Source organism: Anser brachyrhynchus (assembly GCF_964034855.1).
Source record: "Anser brachyrhynchus genome assembly, chromosome: 15".
In the NCBI taxonomy this organism is placed as follows: Eukaryota; Metazoa; Chordata; class Aves; order Anseriformes; family Anatidae; genus Anser; species Anser brachyrhynchus.
The window spans coordinates 10,645,270-10,655,930 of NC_137733.1; the positions used below are offsets into that span (position 1 = coordinate 10,645,270).

Sequence of the window (10,661 nt, forward strand, 5' to 3'; positions counted from 1 at the left end):
CAAACCACAGTGTATTTCTGTAACAACAGGGCTACTGGAATTGCCCAAACCATGCATATAGAGAGTCCAAATCAATGATATTTCCTATGAAAGTTACATGCCCATTTCAGAAGGGCAGATAAAAAAGGGAGAAAAAACAGAACCAGAGCATAACACCTCTTACCTTCCGATCTTTTGTAACACACCACACCACATCAACACCCACAGAGACATGCATAATCCCATTTTCAGAGTTTGGGGACTCCACAGTACTCCAGGACATTCCTGCAAGAAACAAAGCCCAGAAGCCATTGTAGGTTATTTTCTTATGCAACATTACAAAAATCAAGGAGGTTTCATACTAAATGTAGCAACACTTCACCTTGAGGGTTATTCCTATCAATTCCTTCTCTCACAATAGCTTGCCCTTCCCAAAGAGTTGCCCAGAGGAGGTCATACGGTCCACAGCTGATCTGTACAACTTCACCAGGAGTGGTGATTAAGGACCACATGGAACCTTCTGGATTGTGATGGCAAACGTTTTCTCTGTACCACACCTAGACAAGTTTAAAAAAACAAAACAAAACTTAGAAAAATACTACTACAACAATGAAGCTATTCAGAGAAGCATGATGACATCCTGATGAAAGAACAGTCCTCCTTTAACAACAGTTGTTTTTTTTTAATGCAGTGTTTGCACTGGCTGTTAGAAGTATTTTTTTGATGCCAATTATGCTGTTGAAGACTATTTCCTTATGTACTAAGGGAGGAGGTGTTTTTACAGATTAGCTTTTATCATGGACCTGAATCTGGATTGGGCACGTGACCTGTTGCTACAAGTTCTGTGTATATTTCAACAATAAAAAAAAAAAAACAACACACTTTGTTATATCTCAAGGCATGTTAAAAAAACAAACAAACAAACAAAAAAAACACAAAACAAGAATGAACAAATACACAACATGAAAATGTTCCTGTTAGATGAGAGCCCAACCTCACTTTCACTGAACAGAGCTTGCCACAACATGGGTAAAAATTCCATTCTCTGCGCAGCCTGCAGTGACATCCCATCCATCTGCCAGTTGTGCTCAGACTGCCTGCATGATTTTTTTGACTCCAGTCAAAACAGGAAGGTCAAAGAAAGCATCCTGTGGTGGTCATACAAGCGCTCCAAAAGACGACTGCTGAGTGCTAAATCATCAGTTTTAGAAATACATTCGTCCTCTAGGGACTTTTACTTTGAGAAATGAAAGCATTTTATAATGTCAGTCAAGTAAGCCTGTAGAGTGGGATGCGAGTCAGTTATTACGGGGAAGCCTGAGGCACAGGGAATTTCATTTTAAACAATTTAACCAAGATTGCTTGCCTCCCCAGGCAGTGTCAAGTGTGAGTGCAGTCTCAGGCTACCTGTTACAATTACTACATTCTTCCTTGTGAGACCACAAGTTAGAAATTGTCTAGGGACAAAGGAAGGCTACTCAGATGCATGCTCTAACAATGAAGGAAGGAAAACAAGAAGCTATCTCTACAATACTGAGCAGAAGATGAGGAGCATTACAATGGGCCTAAAACCAGAAACAAAACAACAACAACAAAAGAAAGATGTATAGTTTTCAAAGGAGAATAAATTCAAAACATTCCACAGTTGGATTCTGTGTTACCAAGTCTGGAGACTCAAACAGTAACCTCAAATCTCTCAATCCTAGAGAATTTTAGTAAGGAGCAGGCCTGCCTGCACAAGCAGTGTAGTTCCTTACCAACATAAGATGATAACAAACATGCCTTGCTTTAAAAGTACTTAACTCCTTTTCAGTAGTAATTTATATTAGAAAACGTATGGAATGTGCACATACCCTTCCTTGCAAAGAAACCGCCCACACTGATAAACGGCCAAGAGGCTCATCAGTGATTTCCCATCCTCCAATTGAGATGTCATTGAAAGGGTCTGGCAACTGATCCGGATCATCCCGTGATACAATCTGGAGCAAAGAGAGGGAAGACTTAGAACAGAAGAGATGCTGCAAATGGATAGGCCGTTTTGCCGATGGTTTAACTTGCTTTTTGCAGGTTTGTTTCAGTATCACTTCCCAAAGAGGCTAAGCACGGAGCTTCTTTCTCTCATTGAAGGCTGCTATTTACAGAGGGCGGAGAAACACTGCTGAAGCAGCACAAAAAAGTCTTTGTTTCAGCCCCAAACTAAAGGAAAGTTTTGCTCACAGAACATTCCAAACAGATGTTCTTTGAGTTGGAAAGCCAGAACATCTCAATTTTTGCACATTCTCAGAATGGAGCAACATTTATTAAATAACAGTTATTTATTCAGATAAAGGACACAGCTGGTTAGATGATGCTAAACAGGTGCCATCTCAAAAGAGAATGCTTTGTCAATAACCAAAGGAACTTCAAAAGTTAGCGTGAAATTTACAGAGGATTTGAACATCTATCTCCAACTGCATTAACATGAGATTTGGTACCTTATTACCACAAGTTTCTAAGAAAAATCCCAGCTTTCCATTTATGCTTGCGAGAATTACAAGGTTGGAAGTCAAGGAATAAAAGTCCAACCTCCAGAGCAGCAATAATCAATTATAAGTGCAGGGAAATTAATTTTTATTTCAGAAAAGAAAAAACAAAAACAGTTTAGTTAATGTTAAAAAGATATCCAGAACCTTTGCCCAAATATCCCGTGATTTGTATCTCCTGTATCTGATCCATCTCCTGCGTCTCACACAAGAATTCCACTTCTTATCCTTTGTGTAGGTGCTGGGGAAGTCTATGGCGTAAGTCCAGCCCTGCAAACAGAGGTTTTCTTTTGTGAAAAACTGGACCAAGGAAAAGCTTGAAATCTTAACTCAGAACGATTCTGCACAAGAGTCATTCCTACAGACAGTACAGGTTACTGTGCATGTCTTAACAGCCTGATTAACAGACAAGCTAATTCTGTGAATGATTTATGAATCATATGAATCATGTCCTAATTCCTCTGCATGATATATACAGAACAAACAAGATACAGTAAAGCACTTTGCTTTCTTCATAGTAAGTTTTTAAATAGCAGCAATACAAAGTTGGCAGCATTTCTTGGCCTGATCCAAAGAGAAAAAACAACAACTCCTATCGACTTCAAAAGCTTTCAAACAAGATCCTTCCTCATGTTGTATTATAGCTGAGCTATTTCCCAAAGAAAAGTAGCTATGGGAAGTTAAGAGGTACCTTTTATTTTTATAGACCTTTTGCCATTTTATAAAAGTGCCTTTTATTTTACAGACTAAGGATTCCCAGAATAGATCTCTTTTTGGTATTGTTCACCTACCCCTTTCTCTGTTGGTTCCCCTCCAATATTTTCATCCACATACCAGTCAGACTCCCACTCCCAGTGTGGTGAAGGCAGTGTGAAACTATCAAGCTGCTGATGTTTTAGCCCGCTCACATCACTCCACTGCCAGCGGTCACTGGGCAATAATTTCTCACAAAAGCCACCAACTGGATTCCAGCGCTGCCAGAAATAATAAAAAAAATGTTTTATTTGAAATCACATCACCTCATTGGACATCTACAGAGCCCTAGTGAGTCATAAATTATACCTTTTTTTTTTTTTCTGCAGTAGAAGAGGAATAATTCTTGGGGTGAATGAACAAGTGGTCATGCTGTAGATCCCCAGCTAATATGGTCTTTGGAAGAAGCTGTTTTAAAGTATCAAAGAAGGACCGACTGCAGAGCTAGTCCCAACCAAGTAAATTTCAACTACAAAAATAGGAATGATGGATGATATAGTTTACTACTTACAGTGCATTTTTCTTTGGTGATGTATGGCACCATGATATTGAAACATTAGGATAACTCCTGTGTAGATGGCTTTGGGATTTCTAATGTATCCCACGTGAGAAAGTTGACTAACACGTGGCCTACACTAGGAAAACAGCATAGTTTCGACACCAGAAACTGTCAAAACAACTACATCAATAAATCTTCCTGTATCTTATCTTACCATTTTTTTTCCTAAATCGGTTATAGAACAAGTAACTTGCTAGGCTGTTCACCAATGCAGTTGTGGTTTTTCTTTTTTTCCGCCTCAGTTTTACCCGCTATAGAAACACTGGCAAGACTGGTCAGGTAATACTGTCCTGCATTTTAGGGCACATGGGAAATTAGTTGTTCAATTAAATTGCCATTATGCAAAATATTACTTTTTCTTACTAAGAATCTTACTAAACTGCTTTGCACATTATCTGTAAACTACTTGAGTTTAAATCTGTTGTTAGCTCTCACACAGTATTTCCTTTTGTGCTTTCTAGTGTTTTGTTTTCCAGTTTTTCATAGGCTAAAAAAAACAAAACTAAAGTTTTAAAACAACAAACCAAATCAATTTTAAAGTTTTTCATTTTTTAAAGAACATGCACGTTTACTTAGCAAAATGAACATTCTTGAATGGACAGAAAGTTGTATCAATGTTAAATAATGTACTAAAATAGTTTGTTCTATCTTTACCCATGTAGATAGTTAATGTATTTTCTCAACTTACATTTATCCTTTTACCCCTTAGAAAGCAGAAAAATGTGTTGAAGAGACTTATTCTATCTCTCAAATAACTTCTGGTGAAGTTAAAAACAAAATAGATAAATGTACTTAAAAACACTGTTAAAAACATTCTTTTGATGTATCTTACATAGAAAGGATCATCTTAATAACACTTTACACAAAAAAAAAAGAAGCTGGAAACGTACTTTAATGGAGAATTAATGCCCTTACTAGAGAATTCTCTGATATATTAAAAATAGTATTTCAAAGAATTCTTAAGAATTCTTTGAAACATTACAAAAAGAGTATTTTGTAAGAATAGCGTATTTTTGTTGCCTGTTACACTGGACATTTTCTTAAGGAAGCTATGTCTTTTTCACCAAGGAAAGGAACACATCAGGTGGAATGGGTGAAACAGCTTGCATGAAGGATGCTGCAGTGCACGCTGTTCCTTTAGCAAAAGCCAGAAAGTATAATCTTCCTTTGGGAATTAAAATATTAAAATAATAACCTATTCAATGCATATATACTCTTCAGAAACATGAGGTAAAAAATGAAAAATAAAACCAACACTCAATCCGTGAGAAAAACCTACAGAAACAGCTAATCTATGGATTTGCTTTCTGAAGAACATACAGCAGAGGTATGCATAGTGTTCCATACCTGATTCTCATAGGTCTCTTCCTGGTATCTAATAGGAACATCACCTGAGAACACGTAGGTGTATACTTGATGATCGCAGGCTATTCCCCAGCAGCACTGCTTGACAGCAGAGACCCGTTTGAATTCCAGCTGTGTATCCTTACAGAGCTCCCAGTGCTGGCCAACAGTGGACAGAGTGTAAACCCTCCCAAATATGTCAACACCCCACAGAAGGGAACTGGACATCGCCATGTCTGAAAGGCAAAAAGGAGGTATTAATGGAAATGACAGTTATAAAAAATGAATCTTGAACCTAGTGTTCTGCTCGGATCCAGCACCAGTCAAACTAAAGAGAAAAGTACAGAATGATCTTTTATAAACAGCCCATGTGAAGCTGACAGACGGATCTCTTTCAGTCAGAGCCACACATAGGTCTGAAAATTCTTGTGAAAGACCTTGCTACAGCCATTCTTGTCCATCCTACAAGACCTTGCAATGTTAATAGCACAGTTTTGGCAGGCTGAGGACAGAGGCCAACAGTGAACTGAGACACACTGATGAAGCAGCATGGAGTGTTTCATAGCAGAAAGCTTCGCTCTCCAGAGCTGGTCATGCCCTACACACACTGCTCATCTCAGGTGCACAAAGCCACGGTGTCTCATGGTACCTCCTTCTCAGCCTCCTCTTGCCATCTGCCAACGTAGCCACACAAGTGCAAGGGAAAGAATGTGAAGTGAGAATTCTCCATAAACACACATATAGTTTTAGTCCGTGGACATCTCATGCTTTCAGATAGATGTTCGAGGTGCTACTGCTACCAGGAAACCTCTTTCCAAAGCATGCTGGTGACCACTCTGGGATCTAATATTTATTTAATATACATAGGTGTGATATTTATTTAAGTATACACAGAGCACTGTTTGACAGTAGGCAATTGTTTGAGTTCCATTCCAGTTTTATCACTTAATAAGCTGCTATATTCTGGGCACTGAAGCCCTCCCCTAAATGGAGGGGTCAGCATTTTCTGCAAGGTAGGTGTAGGCCAGTCCTTTCAGAAGTCAAGAAAAGCTGGCTTATTTCTGCCAGCTGCTATCTGGATGCCATTAAACCCAACAAGTTTCAGTTGCTCTGTATGTACGACAAAACTAGTGATGAGTATTTTGAACTTTGCCTCCAGTTCTATAAATATGTAGTGGGGGACCAGGAAGGGAAAGGTAAAAAGGAGAACTCACAGCCAAACCAATGAAATCTGGCTTAGTCACCGTGGAACGCTGCTTCTCCATGGTCAAGTGGCAACTTTGCTTTCAACAGATGAGCCTGAGGAAGCTTACCTGCCTGCTTTCTGATAGGTAATTAGCAGAGATGCAGGGGGGGACTCATTTGTACCTTGTGCTTGAATGCAGGAAAGAATCAATGCCATCTGGAAACAGCTAAGCCAGTATCATGACCTGCATGGTAAATGCACAGGTCCACCCTGGGAGGATGCTTCTGAAGGCAGGAGGAACACAAAGACCCATCTTCTGCTGTGCTGGAATTCTTTTATTCCTAGTGCTGCTGCTGCTAAGTACCTACAAAACTGGCTCCATCAAGGAAAAAAACGGTAACACTGGGAAGAAAATCTGCAGTAGTCAAGAGTGAGTGAAAGCCAGGGGAGGTCACAGAGCAAAATTCTCCTGCTAGTTGTGGCAGCATAACTACGATGAATCCTCTGGTTTGGGCTTCTTGGTTTTGTTGTTGTTGTTGTTGCTGGGAGTATCAGCACTCTGTGCTTTATCCCAGCTCTGCAGTACAAACCTTGAGAAGTTAGCCTTGCAGGACAATCTTCCTGGGAATCTTCATTTGAGCTCTCACAGGAAAACAGTAAGACGAAGATAATTTTGTGTTAGGAAATAGAGGTGAGAAATAGGGCATGTATAACTGACTTCACTCTTGGATCAGCCATTTATCTTCTTTATCTGCATTTTTACATTGGTAAAAAGAGGTTGGTACAGAAAGGCAAAATGTGGAAAAATTGAATGGGAAGAAGTGAGGATGAGGTGAAAATTATGTATCACTGGGAAAATAAAGCCCATGAAAATAAACCTGTCAGTGTAAGCACTGAAAATTCTGCAGAACGGTCTATAATGGAGAAAAATATGCATTTAATGCTGAGCAACCAGAACGCCAGCAAGTCTGGAGTAAAGGAAGCATTATGGATAATGCAGTGAAGAGATCCACAGTCAGATAATAAAGAAAAGTGATGCCTGGGTGTATTAAAGATAGACAGATATACAAATGAAGGCCTGGGTCTGGAACGACAGCCCAGGCAGGCAGAAAAGTGCCTGAAACAGTTCAGAAAAAGGCAGTGGAATTTTCAGATATCCCTAAAATGATGAAGTTAGGAAGAATATAGATGGATATGGATGGGATGGAATTAAGCTAATCTGAGAAGATGCAACTGAATTAAAATATTCAAGACAGCTGAAATAAGCGAGTTTCTGGATATTCTTTCCGTTGAACTTGTCAGACTGAGTGTTTAGAGAATCACAGGATGTGAAAATGCATCTGGGGTTATTAACTACCTTTAAGAATTAAATCTAGGTCCCTTTGCACTGGCAGCGCTGCAGAAGATCAAGACAAACGTTGCTCGGCTTTCAAGGACGCTCCGTGCCGCTGGCTCATGCCCGTTGGTGAACACACAAGTTGCCCGGTGGTCTCGGGGCGCAGGAGGGCCAGACCCCCACCAGCTACGTTTCCCTCACCCCTCAACCTCGCCAGGCTCTTCTGATACAAGCAGAGCTATTTCAACGCAGAAGGCACGCTATTCCAGTGGAGAAGGCGTGCTGTGGGATGAAATTCCCCACTGCCTGCCCTAACGCCGGCTGCTACCAGCTCAAGAAGAACATCCCCGTTACAAAGCCGGGGGAGCTCCTCGGGGGACACGGCTTCAGGGGTGGCCTCGGCGGCGGCTGGCAGCAGGGCTGTGCCTCCCAGCGAAGCACCCACCAGCACCCTGAGGTGACGGCAACCCACCGGAGGGACACCGGCTGCCGGGGACCCGCACGGCTCCCCAGGGCACCACTGCGGCGCGGCGGGAGCGCAGCCGGCCGCACGCCGCCCGTCAGCCCGGCCCCAGCCCCTCCACGGTCCCCCCCGCGGCCTCAGAGCCAGTGCCCGCCGCTCCCCTCCCGGCCCGGGGCGAGCCCCTCACCTGCCTCCCGCCGGCCTGCCCCGCTCCCCGCCGCCTGAAGGAGCCGCCCGGCCCTGCCCGGCCCGGCCCCGCGGGGCGGTGACACCGCGCTCCCTCTGCCCGCGCCCCGCCGCCATTACACGGCCCCGCGGGGCGGCGGCTCCTCAGGGCCCGGCGGGGGCCCTCGGGGCCGGCCCAGGCGGCGCTTACCGGGAACAGCGGCCCGGGGGCAGGTGGCAGCGGCCCTCCCTGCTCAGCGCCGCCGGCCTGCCGCAGCACTGCCACCTCCCTGCCCAGGCGCCTGCGTGCCCGGCCCCGCCGCTGCCATCCCGCCCGCTCGCCTACAGCGAGCCGGAAAACCCAGCGCGACAGACGAGAGCTTCCATCGGCTGTTGGAGTTACCAGGCAGGAAGGCAGGCTGCACACAAAGATCATTTCCTGGCTTCGCTCAGAGATGCAGTCAGGCTGAAAAGTCAGGCATCTGCTTCAGGCCTTTCTCACAGGGAACCAACCGGCAGATCTGCTGTGAACCCACCCGAGGGGCTTCTAGCTGCTGGGTGATTGGAATACATCTGCCTTGCTCCTGTATTTTCAGAGGGAGCCAGGTGTGACGTGCACGTGAAATTCTCTAGCAGGATGCCTGTGTGAGGAAAAACCATCCTGCCCGGGACATTTCCTGCAGGGCCATGGAAACACGCCTCACATGGCTCTGATGTGGTCCCTTTTGCAGATCGGTGCCTAACCTCAATGCAGAAATGCTGCTCCCTAGTAGTGTTTTTATCTGATCATTTCAGTAAAACATTTTTATAAAGACCAAGTACTGCTTAGGTCATAAGAATTTCATTTTGCAAGGTCTATTGTCAGTTGTGTCTCTGATACATTTGACATTTACTCAGTTCAGCTGCCTTTTTAAGCAGGTGAAATTGAGACTTGTTTTCCATTGGAGTTGGATTTAGAAAAGCTTAAGGCATATTTTCTGTGATTTTCTCTCAGTTTGCATTCTGACCCACAGTCTTGTAATCCTACACGGTGGCAGCAGGAATGACCATGCAGGGAGCTCACATGACAAGCCATTTACAACCTGTAGAGTTCTCTCACACTGATTTTAAGGAGGAACTTTCATGTGAGGCCAAACGTGCATTATCCATGACACTGGCAGCACACAACTTCTTTGTGGCCAGCCAACAGGGACAGTGGCTATGCTACACCTGTGGTTTGATGTAAAAGTTAGGCAGGATGCCTCCTTTGTGGAAGCTCTTTCTGGGTGTCTGATGCTGAGCCCTACTTTCTGCAGTTGACGCTGTTACAACAGTGACTGCTATTTGGTAAGGAGGTAACAAGAAAGATTTTACAAAACCAAACAACGGGTAAATGCAAACAGATTCTGGGCCAGATTTTTATTTTGCTGCCTGCTGGAGCAGTGGATTTTGTGTGTTATCTGGGGCATGGCATGAACGTGAGCCCCATGTCCTGTTGTCTGTGGATGGGGCTCTGAGGCCTTGCAAAAGAGGGAGAAAGCATCCAAATACCCTCTCTGATTTCTGGTTACAGTCCAGCACAGGAGGAAACAGCTTCAGTGAACCACGCTTCACTTGCTATGGCCGCTAGCCCTTGTCCGCTGCGATTTCTCAGTTTTGCCCATAACTGCAGCACTCCCAATGCAGGTCGCAGTGTACCACGTCAAAGCCTCTGCTGCACAGAAGGTACAGTCCGAAGGGGCCTCCCTGCGCAGCTGGGACATGGCCCCAACCTAGGCAAGGCCGGAGCTCAGGTATTGACTTTGTGAGTCTGTAAACCTCTTGTCCTGAAGAAAGGCTTTGCTCCATCCAAGGCATTTTACACCACATTCCACTGTCCTCTGGCCGTGGCCCTGACGGGCCAGAGGTGGCTCTTACTTGTGGTTTCCCTTCTGCCTGCTGGCTCTTCCCCACTTTCCCAAATCTCACTTCTTCAAAAGGGGGATTTCTCACCACCACTCAGTGCTTGTTATAGGGAAGTGCCTTTCCCCAGACGAGGAAGCCCTGTGTCGCCTTGGGCTGTAGATTTCTTGTGGAAGCCTCCCACCGCACAGAGCATCAGCGGTGACACTGGGCAGGGTCGGAGGGGGAAACAGGGCAGGGATGGGTCTGGGCACCCTCATGCAAGGCTGCCTGGGCCCTGGGCTTCCCCTTCCGAGCACGTCATTTCGAGGCCTGCCAGTGCCTGTGCGAAGGGGCAGCCTGCGGGACCTCCACACCACAGGACGCGGATCAGGTGCTCACAGGACAAAGGCACGGAGCAGAGGGCAGAGCTGTGAGCACAACAAAAGACAGGGAAGAGCCTTTCAGCATGTGGCCCGAACAAAGTGCTGAGA

General features: G+C 44.5%; 1 protein-coding gene across 7 annotated transcripts in view; it reads right to left on the reverse strand.

The window, feature by feature from the left end:
* The window catches only part of TECPR1 (tectonin beta-propeller repeat containing 1), a 29,840-nt gene that overhangs the window by 18,135 nt on the left and 1,044 nt on the right, over positions 1 to 10,661 (reverse strand). For 2 of the 7 annotated variants that reach the window (XR_013939648.1, XM_080556546.1), the window contains exons 2-9: positions 8,330 to 10,598; positions 5,161 to 5,393; positions 3,564 to 3,662; positions 3,293 to 3,475; positions 2,649 to 2,771; positions 1,833 to 1,958; positions 362 to 536; positions 164 to 264 (exon numbers count right to left, since the gene is read on the reverse strand). Coding sequence is in view for 6 of the 7 variants with exons in the window: in XM_080556546.1 (XP_080412672.1) it covers positions 164 to 264; positions 362 to 536; positions 1,833 to 1,958; positions 2,649 to 2,771; positions 3,293 to 3,475; positions 3,564 to 3,662; positions 5,161 to 5,391 (1,038 nt within the window). In the remaining variant the exon portion in view is untranslated. Of the gene's footprint in view, positions 1 to 163; positions 265 to 361; positions 537 to 1,832; positions 1,959 to 2,648; positions 2,772 to 3,292; positions 3,476 to 3,563; positions 3,663 to 3,765; positions 4,240 to 5,160; positions 5,394 to 8,329; positions 10,599 to 10,661 lie in introns of those variants that run through there. The other 5 variants (XM_080556548.1, XM_080556547.1, XM_080556550.1 and 2 more) reach the window with 5 other exon arrangements.